Genomic DNA, 18,185 nt, shown 5'->3' on the forward strand with positions numbered 1-18,185 from the left:
TAAATTTAATTAATATATTCTGCGATTACCAGCTATAGCACCTATCCATTTTTTAAATACTTTTTATTTTTTAAATACCTCCGCAAATTTACGACCTATTAACCATACCTTTTTTTCGGCTAAAACCTTAAATACCTAATATAAATAAATATAAAGCCGATAATTACTTAAGAGCTAGAAAATTTAAGCAGCTGCCTAAATCGGATTTTTTATATTTTATTTAAGTATTAGCGGTTTATTAGGTAGACGAGAAGGAATTATATAATTTATTTAAGATAATTTACCTATTTTATATTAGTTAAAGCGAAAATAGCCTATTTAATAAGCTTAATAGCTTTAAATTGCTTATATATTCGATACCCGCCTATTCGAATATAGCAGATTTTATTAAATACGGAAATAATTCGATAACGGCTATTAATTTATTAATTAAATAATATGCTAAGCCTCCGGAATAGGTTCCTAAGCGCGATTAGGGACTTATTATCAAAAATTTAGTATTATTAATCAAAAAAGTAGGCGAATATATATAAATTAACGACGACGAGATAACTGCTATTTTTAAGCTGCTTATATATTACCGTTAGGATTTATATAATAAAATCGTAATAAAGCTTATAATTAAAATAATCGCCTATTTTCCCGAAAATACTATAATAAATCGCCTGCCTATATAATATTAATAAAATATTAAAAATATAAGTGCAAAATACCTTTTCCTGGTTAACAATATACCGTATATACAAAAAGCTGCTAATTAAAATATTAATAACTATTAGATTAGCGGGCTAGTTAATTTTAATTACCGACGTTTATATATTATCGACAATAATAGTTCTAGCTTTCGTAAAAGAAAAGCGAAAGTCCTCCTTAACCGAGTTCGGAAATAGTAAAAAAGACTTAAATCCACTAAATCCGGCTTTTATCCTGCCCGCGCTAATTTAATTAAGGTCTTTCGATAACCTAATTCCTGGTTTTGTGGCTTAAAAGTAATAAATTGGTTTTCCCGATTTTTGTATAATCCGTTATCCGTATTAAAAAAGGATTAATATTTTATGCCTAATATTAAACGGTTATAGATAAATTTATATATTTGATATTTAGGGATTAATTAAGATTTTGTGCGCTTAAAGTATTATAATTATTCGGAAATAATATACGATTTATATAATACGATTATTGGTCCTATTTATGATATTATACGCAAATATATCCAATTTTAATACCGAGCTGCTTTTAACCTAGTTAGGGCTTAGGACCGTAAACCTCTTTTCCCTAAAGATACCGTTTTTTAGTTTAAGAAAGAGCCAAAAAAATACTTAAAAAAGTTTATTAAAAAAAAAGGGGCTAGTTTTGCTCGCTATTTTTTACCTACTTTTTCGATTAGGCTTAAAGTTAAATCCCTTACCTTTAAGCCTTTTTTTTTTGTTTTTATTTAATCTATAGTTTTGCCGGCTATAAATATAAACTAAAAAAGGAGGAAAAAAGTCGTTATCGATATTTTAATTGCGATATTTAATTTTTATCCTTTTAGATATTTTTTTTTTCGCCTCCGAGATATTAACGGTGGGTATTGGTTAACTTTATATATATAGAAAGGGGATATTAATTAAGATATTGCGTATCGACTATTATTATATTATATATAAAGATGGAATAGATAGGAGGAATTTAAAAAGCATATAGCGGTTATAAATAAGGAAATAAGCAAGTAGCCTATTACCGATGCTAAACGACGAGCGATAAGGAATGCTTAAAAAATTAATAATAATTAAATTATGGCACTTAATATAAATAAGAAAAAGAAGTAGATAATATAATACCGCTATTATTAATTTATAATGCTATTATTAAGGGGCTTAATGGATAGCCTTAAAGGAGATTTGATATAAGGGTGCTAAAGATGTTTATTAAAAATGGTTATAAAGGCTTAGCTTAAAGTGGCTTTATAAGTCCCTTCGGGACTTATAAGCCTTTGTTTTTCGTTGCGTTTAGCATATAGGACGATCTATCGTTTTTTTTAATTAAAACTATTTTTATATATTTTAAGATTTTATATGCTATTTAATTAAAAACTATATAAAGGCCATAGCCTTACGGCTGTTTGTTTTAGGTAGGGTTGGTTTGGTTTGGTTTTTGTTCCCTATTTTATTAGTGGCAGAGATTGTGCTTGTTGATTCTTTAACAAAGGCTGACAGGACGCTGAACGAGCACCTAAAGCTTTGGCACGGAGAGCTATGACGGGAAATATATAGCCGGGATTAGGATACAACTGAGCTAACACACCTGGAAATAGTGAAAAAAGAGGAACAATGGTAGTCAATGATACCTAGTAGGTGGTCTTTTTGGTGGTGTAAAGAGTGTTGTATAATCTAGGCAGCTGCTAGTGTTGCTAAGCTCCGCAAATTCCCTTATTACAGATCGCTTTGCACCCGCAAACAGTTTCTAAATACCTAGGTACGTACCAGGTTACCCCATTACTACATTTAGGTACTTTGAGGTATCATGCAGGTTACGCCCGACGTTGGATTGAGCGCGGCAGACGCGGGTGGGCATGTACTCTGACCATATATGCATGTGCCTTGGGTACTACATACATAGGTATGTACCTAGTACCTACGTAGGTACCTAACAGGCTTACATTGGCTACCTAGGTACCTACATACCTCTTTTGCGAGCCCTCAGTACGGACATTTGTCTCTTCGTTGGCCCCCGTACCCGACTGCACTAGCCTCACTATTCAATTGTCAATAGAATTCAAGTGTCTTTTTTTGCTATTTACCTTTAACACGTAATGCGAATTACATCTATTTCGACCGAGAGTGCCCCATAACGCCAATGCGCGAAAGTTGAGATTGAGAGTCTTATATGAAAGTCGTACATCAATAGAGATAGAACTATTCCAATCCAATTATTAAAGCTATGTTTAGGTTTCCGTGACAAAGCATTCTTCTTAATCTAAAACAACCTCCGTTGGAAGAAGTCTGCTGTGACCATCTTTCAAGAGGCCGGTGATAGGATCTCCCCTTATCAGACCCCCAAATGTTACAAATGCTAACGATCCAGTAGGTACCTTTGATCGATCGAGTGACCGGATCACAGCTATCTCTGGATGATCCATGACCATAGTTTGCCGTGAAAAGCCTTCACCAACCTGATCCCATGCATATTCAACCCTTGCTGTGCGGAGCTTCATTGCTAACTTGTGGGATATAGAGCATACTTTGCTGAGCTCGTTGATGACTGATGGCATTGCGCCCAGCTTTGGGTGTAATAATTCATTCCACATTGACGTCGCAACTTGATGATGATCTAGTTGCTCAGAGACTGGCTGGTGGTCATTCAACCACTCGCTGATTTGAATAGTGGCAACGCGCCAATTTCGTAAATCATTTTCTGAAGCACTATTAGTCGATTGAAGAAGGATCAAGGTAGTGGAGTGACTGGCATCCTACCGTCATAATCCAGAATCTCTGCGTTTATCTCTAATCGTTGGAGCGCATCGTTTATCTCGGTACTCCTGAACCCAAAGGGCCGTGCCGTTTTGGTAAAATAATTTTGATGCAAACCGCTTGCCACTTGACTCTGTACCCAAAGCGGATCAATCGATTCCATGCCTTTTTTACCTTTGGCAACTATATGATTTCGAACAAGCTGGAGAATGGCACCCTTCAGCCGGGTGAAGTCGTTGATTATCTCGTCATCAGTTGGTGTTCCGAATTTAGGCCCCGTCCGGGTCCTCATACTTTGAAGCTGCGAGATTATCAAGGCTTGCTGCTCATATGCTTCGAGGAGTTTATCGTATTTATCCTCGGCTCGAGCGAGTTCTGCTTGGTGATCCGGGTCAATGGTTGCTTCAGCCTTTGGCAGACTCCTTCTTGATGCATCAGTTGTTGCTTCGCTGCTCTGAAGATCTTCTCTCAGCTTGCGAATGGCTTCTTGCACTTCTCCGACTCCACCTCTGAATTCATTGGTCAGAGCTTGGATTGCATGACTGGGGACCACGACATGGTTATTTTCCTCGTCTTCCGATGCCATTGTACGGGTCAAGAATGACAGCATAGCCTCGAGTAATAGCTACTCGAGCTTGGAAAATAGAAAACGACCAGATTTTGTAGGTATCAGAATGATTCCTGATTCATGCGCGGTGCTGTCTGACATCTTCAACGCGTAAATAGGTAGGTATCTACCTATATACAGAGTACTCCGTGCGACTGGCAACAGGCGGTCCGCCAATGCGCTAAGAATGCAATTGGGAGCGACGCTGAAAGCGTCAAATTAGACACTCAAAGCACAGATGTGACCTGGTCATAAATTGCTCGAGGCTGTGTCTCCCCACCATGTAAGCATAGTGTAACATGCATGTGCAATACAAACAGCTGTCGGTATATGATTCGGTCAGCCGGGCTTCCAGCAATGCAAGGCCACACAATGCAGCTGCACAGCCTCTTTCAGGCCCATGTTGACGGCGCATAATTATGCCGCGTCGCTCAATTGTACAAAGCAGCCTGAAATTGCTAGACAGCCTGGTGGCAGAATACGGCGCCTTGCCAAAGTAACCAATTCACCTAAAACTTGACGCCAGGAGCCGCCATCTTCATGTCTCCGGGTCACGGCCTCTCGTTGTCCACAGCACTCACGCTCGATCAAAGAATCGTTACGTCGACTCGATGGGGAAGACTTCATCACTCTTTGGGCTTGCCCGCCAGCGTAAGCAGGTGGATCAGAACGCCATCCCCCTCGCACGGAAGAACGACCTTATACTTGCTCTTGATTTTGGCACAACCTTTAGTGGGTATGTGAATGTCTAAGCCTAGGTTTCAAAACAATCACCTTACTTGCAAAGCAGAGTTGCCTATGTATACCGCCACCATGGTGTTGTCAGTCGTTCTACAGACATCAATAACATTCGCAGCTGGCCAGGTGATGGAGATAGCAATCACAAAGCCCCAACCAGGATCCAGTACTTGCCGCATTCGGACTCAAAGTTCAAATGGGGTTATGAAGTCAATCCTCTGGATGACCATATCTTTGGTCTCAAATTACTATTTGACCCTGATCAGCCTAAACCTTACGATGTCACGGATATTTGCGCTGATCCTTTGAATCTCCCAAAGCCGATTGAGGAGGTAGCAGCAGATTTGATGCGCGCATTGTATAATCACGCTACAAACATGATTTGCACAAGTATAGCAGCAGATGAGATTGAGCTGGATAAACTGTATGAAAAGCAATATGTCATTACAGTTCCAGCTGTTTGGTCAGACAAAGCCAAACAGCTGACGTTTGAAGTAAGTATTGGCAGCCTCTGCGATACATGTTTCTGGAGGTAATGAGTCATAAAGGCTGCGAAGAAGGCTGGGGTGTACCCTCTGGACCTCATTACAGAGCCTGAGGCTGCTGCTTTGTACACATTGGATTGGATGAAAGGAAAAGGACTGAAGGTAAGTCTCATGATTTGATTTGCAGTGCTTTTGGCTGATTGAATCCAGGAGAGAAACGCTGTTGTCATTTGCGATGCAGGAGGTGGTACGGTTGATCTCGTCACATACGAAGTCGACCAACTTGAGCCACTGCGGCTTACCCCGCTCACTGCATCGACTGGTATGATTGAAAATCACACGTGGAAGCACCAACTAATTGATGAAAGGTGCTGTTGCTGGCTCCGTTGCTATCGATGCACGATTTCAGGAGGAGGTAGCAAAAACAGTTGGCTCAACCCAATTTATGGCCCTAAAAACGACCAAAGCATATCGAGCTGCGATGAGAGAGTTTGATGTCAACGTCAAACAGGCCTTCCGTGGCCTTGACGACGACGACGTATACGTGACCTTCCCGACCGCCCAACTCCCAGATAATCCTGCGATGGGCCTTGAGAGCAACACCATGGCCTTTTCGGCGTGAGCAGCTTATGGTCTGTATTGCTTATGTCAAACGCTAATATCGATGAAGCAAACGCATTGCCGACATGTTTGAACCAACTATCAACACGATCGTTGATTTGGTGCGCAGTCAGATCAAAAGTGCATCCGAGGCAAGTGAAGGCAGATGCCAAGTACGAGTATGCGTAATTTTACTCTTCTCATCCCTGATTGAATGATTTAGTACAGTTATCCGTATAGCTGACACTTTTCATTTTCCAGTTTGTATTTCTTGTCGGAGGGTTCGGATCAAATGAATATTTGAGGCGAAAGCTTGAAGAGTCTATCCCAAAGGTCAAGATTGTCCAACCAGAAGCTGCGTAAGAACATCAAAAAAGGTAGAAACTGCAATGTGCTAATCTTAGTTATTAGCCGAAAAGCAGTAATGATGTATGCTCAATTCCCTTCCTGCATGGATATTGGCTAATCTGGTAGGGGGGCTGTCTTGAGCAAACTTTCTTCCAAGCCAGTTGTAGTCTCTACAAGAGCAGGTAAGAGCTACGGCTCGAAAGCCTATCACAAATATGACAAGACTGCCGACAAAGGGAGGCCGAAAGTTTGGCGGGTGTGGGAAGAGTACTATGCATGTGACAAGATGACTTGGAATATCCGCAAAGTAGGTCCCTTGCTATTTTGTATCGTGGAGGCTTACTGGGAATCGTGGTCTGACGTGATACCAACAGGGAGAAGAACTGGATCGCGATAAGAGGATGCGCGCTGCCCGTTACCAAGTATTTCAAGGCCACGACCCGAAGACGTCGAGTGCAACGATGACAACCTATCTATACGAGTCAACAGAACCAGTCACTAAATATCCGGACGAGAATAGTCAGTGAAACGGGTTCCGATAACTTTTATTAGCGTATCATAACTGATCTCATCGATGTCCAGTGCGGGTGAACTGCACGTTGGTGCTTGACTTGCACCAGATTCCTGACCGCTATTTTCAAAAGAAATATCGCAAAAGTGACGGTGCCAAATATTCCACGTTGAATTTTGACATTTTGGTGGAGAATAATCAGTCCGGACTTATGAGGTTCTCCTTCGAAGTTGACGGGAAAGAGTATGGGGCAGTCGAAGCTTGTTACTAGAATCATGCATTTCTTTGGCTAATTTATAGTTGATCTAACAAATTGGAGTGATCGCAGAAAAATCTTTGATTGAAAATATCTGGCCATATGCAAGGGAATGAAGCCTTAACGGTAAATCCAAATTTGCTAGCACACTCCCGATGTTGAACGCCGCCGCGCTAGGAGAGAAGAGAAGCAATTTGGCAGAATTTGTCTTGAATAGTGCATTTGTGTATTGACTGGATTCAAGATACGGAATTTACTCATAATAATAACCCTTGGTTGACTCAGAAAAAATGTACATCACGCCCGCTTGGGTGCCTGTATCCTTCTCATTCGATTTATTCAGCATACATGAGCTGCCCATGAGATAGGAATACCATCTATTGGCCGGCGAGGGAGCACGAAAGTCCTAGCAGGGAAAAGACCACGCCAGCGCCGCCGGGAGCTCCTATTGAGCTTGCGAGCGCACCTCCAAGCGTGCTAAAGGTACTGCAGAACCCAGAGCTTCCCTCGACCTTGACCGAGGTCTGGACGCCCATGAACGCCGGGTCGGCGTTGCAGTCATCTGGATCATACCAGTACACGGCGATCCAGTCAGGGATAGTGTAGACGTCAATGGACTTGTCCGAAGAGCCAAAGCAGCCAATGGAGGACGTGCAAGTCGTACTAGGCGTGTACGTCTTGGTCTCCTTTTTCACCGCCTTTGACAGGGCCGTCATGAGCGCATCATAGAGCCCGTTGTGGATCCAGACGGGGTAGAGGCCGTGGGCGACCATGGAGATGTCAACATCCTCAAGACCCTCTGGACTGCCTGGTTCCTGGCCCTTCCCGGTCCATGCATTTGGATCGCAGCTGCCTGCATCTGCACACTTTGTTCCGACTTGCTTGAACAAGTCGGTCGGGTCTTGATCGCCGAGGCTGATCTTGTTGTCGCTGTAGTGGACGGCGAGGTTGCCCAATGCGTCGACAGTCTCGTCGACAGACACGGCACATGCGGTGCGCTTGTCCGGGATGACTGGTGTTGGCGTGGCTAGAGCTGTGCCAGCCAAGTATAATACCAGCGGGGCTAGAATGGCCGAAGAGTACATGATGTTTGATATCTGGGGAGTGTATTTGGGTCAAATGTTGTGTTAAAATCTTGCAGACGCGAAAGGGTCGAAAGGCTGGCTTGTAGCTGTAGATGAGAGTTATATGATTGAGATTGGCGAAGTTGTGTTGATTCGTTTTCGGCGGAGAACCCAAGCATATTTATATTACTTCTCCTAACATTAACACCTCGCGATTTGCTCTAGAGTCTCAAGAAATGTCATCGGCCTCTGTACCTTCGTTTACCAATCTCGTTCCATATTTACGTAGAGGATTCCGCCTATGCGACATTGCTGAAGAAAATGTTCTTCATCGCAGGAATTGATGCCTGAAGGCATCAAAGAAAAGAGAAAATGATCATCAATGTTGGATTTAGCATTATTTCCCTTAAAGATATTCAACCTCTTCAGGTTGGCCATGTTCCAATAAGCTTTTGCGGCGACGCCGCCAAGTATTCTGCTCCCGCAGTCCATTTATAGGCCAAGCCTTCGACGTCACAGGCACGGACAGGGTTGTTGATCCTAAAAGCTTGACAAGGAAAAAGACCTCTTTGCCTCAGTTGAAACATCAAATCGCATAGTCATCATCGCGTGAAGGATCTAGCTTGGCGATGCATCTTTAAGAGTATAAGAGTCCATTCGTGCTGTATCCGAGTCACATCATAACTGATAATACTTCGTTTACCTTACTGGAGGTTATGAATAGGTGATAATTGTGCGACTCTGTTGTTCTATCCCCTAGACCCCAGAGGAGCACTATCTTTCGCCTTGTGAGACATTCCTTGACCTTCAGAAGATTTACCTCCTCGCCGACGACTAAAATTAGTATGAAAATCGCTCAATGCGTTCGCTGATGACGTTTAGCAGTCCAAATGCTACCTTTTCAATCCTTCGGGCGGGACGGCTTTAATGGAAAGGTACATGGTACGGCCTAGGATCACAGCTCAACAGGGATGTAGACAAGCAGCGGCCGCAACGCTATGGTAGACCCTTGAAAGAAACAAAATCAGGGGAAATACAATCGAATAATTAGATCATTATTGGTACAACCACCTGTAATACGTCCTCGCTCAATCTTGCTCGTAGCTTGCCTCTCAAATTTGATGATGGCGAAGACGGCCATGGATTCATGCTCACTTGCTGCGCCTGCAGAGTGGCAAGAAGAACAGCCCATAGGTCGTATCAAGCCTTGTGGCGTCGTGAACGATTCCTAAAGGAATTTACTTCCATTGTGATTAGGTAATTGTGTATCTCTTCTACACAATTTTCTAACCTTGCAAGCCCAAAGAGTGATGCATTTTCAGCTGATCGACACAGGTTGTCTTTGAATGCGGGCGCACCTGGAGAAAATACAAGGCATCGCAATGTGAGTAGGACCAGTTGTATCACATAATGACGAATGTGCCTAATATGAACGCTCGTGATTTGCGTACTCTTACCGACTGAAACTGGAAGATTTGACAATCTTTTTTGGCTTTGTCGCCCACCCTTTCGGTGAAGCTAAGACTGTCGGTGTTGCTTTGGCTATCTACATCAGTAATCTTGATCTGTTGGCCACCAGTTGCTCGGCAGTCCAAGTTTTCTTGTTGGCCTTCGATGCAGTGCGATCATCCATCATCAAATACTCCAAGGTGTCGCTTCTGGGCACGAAAGGAATTGGTTGCGGCGAGAGACTACTCATGGGGCTACGAATCCCTTCTCAAATGTCGCTAGACTCATCGCGACAGGCGTCTTTCACAGTGAGCCCACTGGCGCTCATTGAAGCGCGTCTCGCGTGACTTGGGTGTTCCAATCTCAGGATCATTGCATCCCAGTCCTACCATGAGAAAAATACTCCCAAGTCTAGACATTCTTAGGACCCTCTTAAAGTCGACAAGGCCGAGGAAGACCGTTCGTGAGTCTCTTCATTTTTCAATTGAAACTCAATGGCGAATGAAGTTTTTCAATTGATTTTTGTGGTTCCTTGCTATTCAATTCCTTCCCCTTGTCTTGGTCTCCGCTCCAGATCCAGGTTGGTGCTAAAAAGAAGTGGATATATATCACAACTAGTTCGTCCGCGGATAGCCGAGATGCTATAGTCTTCCGGATTCGGTCTTGTGGAGGAGGCGGTGATGACAGGGACTGGTTAGTTTCATTATGTTTAGTAACTATTATTGAAACGATCATTACTGTCTGTGGAGAATCATAGTAGGTATCTCCGCCGTGCTATGCAAGGTCGCTCGAGTTCACGAGGACAAGTCTCGGAGAAGGCCCACGTACATGGATCGTATACTAATGCTACATGTTACACACTCGAGCAGGCTGTTGTGGGACAAGCGATACATTCCACACAACATCAACAGGATGTTTTTAAGTATACCAGACCAAGGATATTCAGAAAATAGTGTCATTCTTCTATCAATAATGGTACTACAGCCGTAATCATGAGCTTCATTAGACCATATCCTCTCTACTGGATGTCAAAACTGGACCATGTTCCACCCGCTCCGCATCACTCTATCCCTGAACAGCTTTGCAGTCAATGTGCACAAACTTTGGTATTCGCTCGTCCTCTTTTGTCGTCATGAAAAAACGCCTCAATTCGCCAATAACGCTCTCAAACTCCCTGAACACCGTATCGCTCAAATCAATGCATGAGAAATTAGAAAGGAAAAAGACTCCAAGTAGATGCTGAATGTGCATGTCATGATTAGGCACGGCCCAAAGACGCCCAGAAGCGTCTCTTGAGCTCGCCCCACATGGCATCACGTCCGGTACGGGTGCGCTGGACGGCGTCCTTGTTCTCGTTGGCACGGCGCAGCAGGTACTTCATGCACTCGCCCGTGGTGCCCCAGACAATGTACTTGTAGGCCTTGGTGCTCTCCTCAATGGCACTGTCGCGGTCGTCGCGCTTCTTGACGCACACGAGCTCGCAGCTCACGTCGTCAGCCATGCCCTGCAGCTGCGCAATGGCCAGCTCGCCGACCGGGCCCTTGGACGGGTATGTTGTTGGTGCCGGGATGGAGATCGAGTCGCGGACCGCGCGGGCACGGCGCACCGACTCGAGGTTGTGTGAGCCCAAGAGAATTGAGACGAGGGGGTACTCGACGTCTTGCTTGAGAATGTCGTTCCACTCGCGACGGATCAACGACTCAGTAATGGCATCATAGTATTTGTCCGTGTCTTCCTTGGTGTCGTGAATAATGTGACGGGGGTCGGCGCCGAGGTAGGCACCACGAACGAGCTTGATACCCAGAGTGAAGCCCTCCTTGGCGGCAGCCAGGAGGTGCGAGCCGAGGACGGCAGGACAAGCCTTGAGGTAGGCCTGGTAGGTACCGTAGATAAGAGCGTGGCCAGGGACATTGTTGTACTTGCGCTGGTACTCGAGGGTCCAGTCGTCGATGCCTGCCTGCAGAGCAGTTTGCTCGGCATCAAACAAGAGAGGGATGTTGCGCTCGCGAGCATAGTCGCAGACTTGGTCGATACCGGCACGGAGCTCCTTGGGAGGGGGAAGTCGATTCTTGAGGGCGTAGAGGGCCTGCCGTCCAGCACCGGTAAACTTGAGAGCGACAAAGTCGCCGGGTTGAGCCAGTCGGACGGTCTCCAGGGTACCAGCAGTCCAGGGTCCAATCTCCTTCTCAACACACTCGTCCTTTTCGATGCCATGGTCACAGGCGGTCAAGTTCTCCGTCTGCGACTTGGAAAGAACCACCTCTTTGGCGTAACCCAGAATGACACCAGTGAAACCCATCTTCCTCAGACCGTCGACCGTCTGGCGGACCTCGCCAGCATTCTCACCAGCGCAGAATTGTGCGTAAAAGGTCTTCTTCAAGAACCAGCCGAGTATAGCGTTCTTGTCGGGGTTCAAGATCGGGTTTTCAGTGTGCGCAAGCACGTTCATGGCGGCCAGCGAAGGCGGGAGGAGGATTGGCGAAGATGAAATGGTCGTCGTGGCAAGCGTACGGAGGACCGTAGGAAGCGGAAGAACGGAAAGTGGCACAACCTTTTTCTTGGCTGCCATTTTTGCTTCCTCGGCGAATTGAGACTTGAGGTCGGTGATGGACTTGGTGTCAATGATGGAAATATCCTGGGCAGTTTTCGAGGTCGAGTGAAGGCGACGTTTGGCGGTCTCGGTGGGTTCCAAGGCAGGTCGCGTTGTCGCGAAGGACCGGGCTACTAGGAAGACATATGATTGATGCTTTACAATCCTCAAAGACGAAGGAAAGGCCAAGGGCCTTCCCGCCAATGGGGCCTGCAGCATTGTTGTCGTTTGTTTTTTGAAGTTGGATTGTTTCTTTTGTCGCAAACAATGGAGAGAATTTGAAGATGCTCAAATAGAAGGATCTGGAGGATCACACTCAAGTACTACGCAGAGAGACAGGTCGAGAATATGAGGTCAAGACTAAAGTTTAAAACCACCGGGTAGACAAAGGGGAGAGGGTAGAGGGTCTATAAATCAACCTTTTAGGAGACATTCTGACGACAGTGGCTAAGCTGATACTGGATGGACGGCTCGTGCCTGCCTCCGATAATCGCAATCAATGGTACAACGGCCGTAGAAATGAGGCACGTAAGATTGGCGCAGGCCGTGGACTCAATAACGCAAAGCAGCTTGCCCCTCCTGCTTTTCCCTGGCCAGCCCGCGCCTTGGCCTGTATGAAATCAATACTATCATTGATGAAAGACGCTCGAGACGCTTTCACAAGCAGTTGTCTTATCACGTAGCGTCACGTGGGTGGGGAGCATGATGGTCAAGAATGCCGCCTATAGCCGGATGCGATAGCCCTCGATTGGCCAATCACGAGCGCTACCGTTGCTGGCCGCGGCATGCACGCACCAGACAGTAAGCGCAGCAGGAGGGGACCAACTCTATTTAGAGGATAGCTTCTGGTTCCACGACCCCGGTGAAGGTTCAAGATGCCAGAGATTCCCGCGTGCCGTGTCAGTGCTTCGCGCCACCGCTCAAGCGTGCTCGGCTCCAAATCATCAAGCTCGGCTCAGAGTGGAGCTGGCTATTACTTTTTATCTTGCTCCTCTGTGGGGAAAGGGAGCTTCTTTTTCTATGCCCTTGCTTGGCCTCTGGCAATTGGGCGGGCCCTGTCCTGGCTGTTGAGCTCTGTGCTTGTCCTTGTCGGCACTCTGCAGCACTGAACCGAGTGATTGTCAAACCCGTTCGTGTGGGGGGCCACTGCTGGACAGACAGCCGGGCGTCGTCTACTGTACGGTGAAAGCCAGATTGCCGAATGGTATGCGTCTCACGGTAATCGCTGACAATTATCTTGGGTTGCTTTCCGACTGAATCGCGCAATGCAACAGCTGAACAGTTCTGCAGCCCAACAGAGGTTGATCCACTTTGCCAACAGACTCCGGCAGCGCAATGCGAAAAGGGCGAATCGTGCATACAAAGAAACGGTCGCCTCTCCTAGCCGGGCATACTGTCCTAGTGTAGGTAACTTTCTGCCAATGTTTGATTCGGCAACAGTCAGCGGTATCATATTGTGTCCCCAGGATAAAGTGGGTTCTCCAGACAGATCGGGTTCCAGATATGTGCTTATGGATTGTCGTGCAAATTGGCGACATTTGCTTCTTTCCATGAATAACCGAGCAGTAATACTAGTGTGGATCTTTCACCACTCGCGATCTCCATTACGATGGCATGATGATGGAGAGTATTACATGATATGTTCTTCCTGCGTTTGTGCGCTGCTGCCGCCGCCGACATGCCGCCGTAGAAACTCGATGTAGCCAACGGGCCGACCCTTTGCGAGCGAGAGAAGGTCCTGGACGCCGCCATACACAAAACCAACAATTAATCCCTTCCGTGCCGTTCTCGCACTTTCGGCCGCTGAAAATCGATCTACAGATCAATTCGGGTTAGCAATGATGATGCAAGCATCGGCGACGCAATCGGGCGAGGCATACTTATTAAACTGAAACCGCCCGCTACAGCCAAACTGGCAGCAATGGTGTTAAACATGTCCTTGGAGCCCCGGTACACATCGAATAGATTCTCCGTGCAGAACATGGCCGACGTGATTAGACTCAAGCGCAGTCCATTCCGGAAGCCTTCCTTCAATCCGCCAAACATGAGGTGATAGTTTTTGCTCTTGTGATATAGATACCATCCGGTCGTGGTCGTGGGAAGCTTGTGTGCGTGTTCGGCTCGAAACCGTAGACCGGCCATCTGACTGCCGTGCGCGAGGCCCAGCGTCATGCCCATGCCAAAGGCTGCCAGCGCAGCTCCTGGTATCCGGACCATGGGCGGCAGCGACAGTCTCGACTCTCTCCATAGCCTCTCGTACTCTTCGCGCGTCGGTTTTATGCGTCCATCTCTTGTTTGTGACTCTGCGCCTTCGTATCTTCGCTCCCTGACGTGCTTCAACACCTTTTCGTACGATGGAGATTGCAACGACATGCTCGACTGTGGCGCCCCGGCTCGGCTGGGCTCTTGCTTGTGGTTTCTGTGCTATATGTTGCAGTCGTAAGTCGTGAAGTTGTGGATAAGGATAAGTTATTGGTTATAGATTCAGATGCCAGACATGCGACGGACAATACGTAGGATCGTGCGATGTTCCATTAATGATTCCGAGTTTCTGTTATCGATATGCACATGGAGATTTGGCGCTGCAGACTTGGCCGAATTTTGCTCGGGCTGAGTTTTTAGTGTCCCAAAAGATCCTCCCCCAGTAAATTATGGGGCACAAGGGGTGATGCTCATTTCATGATGCGCTGTGTTGCTATTTTCGGCTGCTTTTTTGATACACATAAACAATACACATGCGCAATTCGTATCAGCCAATCCAATTCTCAATTAAACAGAAAACTCATAATTTTCCAGAGTCCAGGTAAATGCCTTGCAAAATTAAGCATATGAGCAATCATCTTATCGGCTCTTAACATTGCTAAATATGCCCGAATACTCTACTAGAGCATGCGGAATGTTGCTCAAGCTCAATCAATCGCATCGAGCTCTGGGAACTGTTATCCGACGTTTTGCATTCAAAACCTCCACTCCTGAAAGGATCTTCAAGATACATACAAGACTCCATCATTATGCTTGAGCTGAGCTGACGGCATGGATACGCCGACCCTCGTAAGTACCACTTTTCAGGGAATAACAGCCTACTGCGCCGCAAACCACAATTCGGATTCTCCACGGGTCAGGCCTTGACTCTGTTGCCTCACGGTCATGCTGAAATGCATCTTTCACCACTCTCAATAAGAAGGCAAACACCCTTTGACCTTTGCAGAGGTAAAACGTGTGGCATAGCAATCAACGTCCTTTCTTGCAATCATGCTTGCCTTAACTCGTTATGTTTTGTTGCCGCTGTCGTTCAACAGCAAATGTATTCCCTTTTCGGAATGGATCTCCCTTCTGACTCTGTGTCTTGCACCGCTGATTGTTCACGTTGTGTCGGGCTCGCCATCGGGGTCTTCCCTGGCAGCAAAGAGGCCACATTGGTACGACTACGTTTGCCATTATAATCCAACGTCCATCTTGTGGCGGTATGCCGCAATTACCGATCGCAGGATCCGAGCTCTCTATTGGAGCAATTCTGATATGGCTGCCAGCAATGCCATTTTCTGGACGGAAATTGGTTGGGATGGTCGTGAACACAGTAGGTACACCCCAACGTCAAGCTTGTCTTGGGATGCTTCCAGGGCCCGCGATTGCTAACAGTAAATCGTATAGTGATCATATCTGCAGCCTCCTACTGCATTCACTTACCTGAGCACCCCCACGCAGAGCTTGTTTCGAGCACAACAATCAAGACTGTAATCACAGTAGCGCAGGGTATTGCCGCTTTCTATCCTCTGGTGGATTCTCTGGTCAACGTGAAATCTAGCGGCAGTTACGTCGGAATGCTTGGAGTCGACTCAATATTTACGCCAATCGCAATCCTTGGGCTTCTGAGACTCTTCGCGGCCAGGTGGCTCACGGAGGATTACATATACAACACAAGGAGCGATATCCCCTTGAAAACACTCCCATCAGTCCCCGAGGACGAGAGTGGCAGTACAGAGCATCTCATGTCCCCGCGACCCACCTCGCCTATGGATGTTATCGCACGCTACAGGCCGACCTCGTACTGGCCATCGCGAGTGTTTCGTACCGTCTACATGCTCATCCTGGTGTTATTCTGGGCCGTTTCTGCATTGTACGTTGTACCGATCAACCCAGCACCGAATTCACTTGGAAGATTCATGACTACCACCATGTTCTCCACCGCCATGCTTTACGTGGTCTTTTTGACCATTACCGTTATTCTATATCTATACTACTTCTTGCGGGGCATGAGTACAACGACCATCATCCCATGCATTTCTTCGCCATTTTATCGGATATACACCTACTGCTTCTTTCTCTACATCCCGGCCCTCATAGCCATTGCAAGCATCGAAACAAATCGCAATCCGGGAGGCGGCTACACCAGCGTAAACTGGGGAAACCTAACTGCATGTACATCAACACTCTATCCCGTTGGAATTGAAGGATCAAATATCATGGGTCTCACTACTCTTGTCAACCCCGATCTCCCGCCTGTTCATGAACCATTGTTCATGAGCAATACGTCGGATGACTCGTATTGGACGTTTGGATTTCAAGGATATTGCAGCGGGCTCGTCACATAATTGATTCTTGCCGTCGCTGCGCGGATGATTAAGCACGGTATCGCTACATGGCTGGCCAGTAGATTCTTTAGATAAAGGATTGGTATGACACATCAGCTGACACGGAAATGATGAAAGATACAATACTATGAATAAATGACACAGACCCAAACCTACAGATAAATTATGTGTGAATCTTACGCATGAAGAGTATTGAAATTTGAACAGAGCCTATTGAGGTACCTAGGTGATTGGATGAACCTGAGTCATGGCTGTTTAGGGACAAATCTATGAAAACTTGACAAAAAGACATATTTTATTGCATAACACACCGTCCTGTTTTATTAGTTGATCGTGGGATCATACAGAAGTGTCTAGTCATTTGCTGATCGTCTTTAATTGAACATCTTGATATTTAAAACGGGGGGTTGGTGTTATATATTCCAGGACAATGTTATTGACATCTCTCTTTTTTCTCCTTTCCAATGTTATATGAGGATACAAAAAAAAAAACAGGCGCCTTGTTCCCGTTCCTGCAAAAATGAATCGCCGTAGCTGCCTGATTATTGCAGTACCTAGCAGGTTATTGATAGTGCAGTGGAGGCCTGCCCAAGGTGACGGATAAGCTATTTCGCCCCACCACTTAAGCGACTCTCACGTCCTCACGTGCCGACGTGTTTGCCTGAGCATCAATCACTACGTCAACCTGCGGCGACACCTTTATTGTCTTAAAAATCGCACACGGACCATTCCTCCTCATCAAGAGACGAAGAACGCTTGTGCCAAAGCCTTCGACTTGCAAACAAGGACACAAAGAGAGGGAAGACATCGCCGCATCATGGTAGTTTCTCCACCAAAGTCACGGCGTCTTTGGTTACGAGAACACTAACGATCTTCACAGGTTCGTCGAGACAAGGTGGACGACATTGACCTGTCGATCCGCTTCAAGTATGGAGTTCACAGCATCTTCCTGTTTGTAGACTCCAACTCTCAGTTCTCAGACATCGCATCGGAGCTGCTGGAAATAATAAAGGAGCGCTTCCCCGACGGTCTGAAGGCAGACAGAGAGGCTCCGCCCGTCGCCGTCCCAGACGACTCATCTAGCATCGAGTTTGCTGTTCTGACGGTCCCGAGCGATCCCAGCCAGGGCTGGACCCCGCTCCGTGCTGCCCCCGATGACAAGCCCTTGGCCAAGGGCCTAAAAGACAACCAGATTGTCGCATTTGCGTTTCGCGATGAGGATGCCGAAGACGTTGACGAAGAGGGCTTCCAAGTTGCTTTCCCGACCTACGAGGAAGAAGAGATGGAGGAATAGGCCGGGTTTGACTGCGTGGGGTTACAAGGTCCTCTTCCAGTCACTCTACATTATCAGTCAGACTTTGGGATATCACGCGACACGCCAGCGCTACAAATTGTGCACATTCTAAAGAGGCATTTGCAGAAGCCTCTCTTACTACGGATTCTATGAGATTCACTCCACTGCAATATCCCCGAGCCCACCAAGGGAGAGAACC

At 46.2% G+C, this 18,185-nt stretch overlaps 7 protein-coding genes across 7 annotated transcripts; 3 read left to right on the forward strand and 4 right to left on the reverse strand.

Annotated features, from left to right (window-relative positions):
• Positions 1–3,426: 3,426 nt before the first annotated feature.
• On the reverse strand, positions 3,427–4,038 carry PFICI_02537 (uncharacterized protein; the record flags this gene model as incomplete). The annotated part of the gene is made up of 1 exon (XM_007831118.1): positions 3,427–4,038. The coding sequence occupies one exon, from the start codon at positions 4,036–4,038 to the stop codon at positions 3,427–3,429; it is 612 nt and encodes a 203-aa protein (XP_007829309.1).
• A 632-nt stretch (positions 4,039–4,670) lies between these two features.
• On the forward strand, positions 4,671–6,348 carry PFICI_02538 (uncharacterized protein; the record flags this gene model as incomplete). Its single annotated transcript, XM_007831119.1, has 8 exons — positions 4,671–4,795; positions 4,850–5,291; positions 5,346–5,444; positions 5,493–5,604; positions 5,651–5,900; positions 5,953–6,061; positions 6,144–6,241; positions 6,294–6,348. 8 exons carry the CDS (start codon positions 4,671–4,673, stop codon positions 6,346–6,348), a joined length of 1,290 nt encoding a protein of 429 aa, XP_007829310.1.
• A 1,026-nt stretch (positions 6,349–7,374) lies between these two features.
• Positions 7,375–8,082, reverse strand: PFICI_02539 (uncharacterized protein; the record flags this gene model as incomplete). Its single annotated transcript, XM_007831120.1, has 1 exon — positions 7,375–8,082. One exon carries the CDS (start codon positions 8,080–8,082, stop codon positions 7,375–7,377), a length of 708 nt encoding a protein of 235 aa, XP_007829311.1.
• A 2,686-nt stretch (positions 8,083–10,768) lies between these two features.
• PFICI_02540 (uncharacterized protein) lies at positions 10,769–12,319 on the reverse strand (the record flags this gene model as incomplete). The annotated part of the gene is made up of 1 exon (XM_007831121.1): positions 10,769–12,319. The coding sequence occupies one exon, from the start codon at positions 12,317–12,319 to the stop codon at positions 10,769–10,771; it is 1,551 nt and encodes a 516-aa protein (XP_007829312.1).
• Positions 12,320–13,730: 1,411 nt separating this feature from the next.
• PFICI_02541 (uncharacterized protein) lies at positions 13,731–14,473 on the reverse strand (the record flags this gene model as incomplete). Its single annotated transcript, XM_007831122.1, has 2 exons — positions 13,731–13,915; positions 13,981–14,473. The coding sequence occupies 2 exons, from the start codon at positions 14,471–14,473 to the stop codon at positions 13,731–13,733; spliced, it is 678 nt and encodes a 225-aa protein (XP_007829313.1).
• An 879-nt stretch (positions 14,474–15,352) lies between these two features.
• On the forward strand, positions 15,353–16,692 carry PFICI_02542 (uncharacterized protein; the record flags this gene model as incomplete). Its single annotated transcript, XM_007831123.1, has 2 exons — positions 15,353–15,677; positions 15,752–16,692. The coding sequence occupies 2 exons, from the start codon at positions 15,353–15,355 to the stop codon at positions 16,690–16,692; spliced, it is 1,266 nt and encodes a 421-aa protein (XP_007829314.1).
• Positions 16,693–17,509: 817 nt separating this feature from the next.
• On the forward strand, positions 17,510–17,986 carry PFICI_02543 (uncharacterized protein; the record flags this gene model as incomplete). The annotated part of the gene is made up of 2 exons (XM_007831124.1): positions 17,510–17,512; positions 17,573–17,986. The coding sequence occupies 2 exons, from the start codon at positions 17,510–17,512 to the stop codon at positions 17,984–17,986; spliced, it is 417 nt and encodes a 138-aa protein (XP_007829315.1).
• Between the last annotated feature and the right edge of the window lie 199 nt (positions 17,987–18,185).

The sequence above is a fragment of the Pestalotiopsis fici genome, assembly GCF_000516985.1.
Source record: "Pestalotiopsis fici W106-1 unplaced genomic scaffold PFICI_Scf_2, whole genome shotgun sequence".
Taxonomy (NCBI): domain Eukaryota; kingdom Fungi; phylum Ascomycota; class Sordariomycetes; order Amphisphaeriales; family Sporocadaceae; genus Pestalotiopsis; species Pestalotiopsis fici.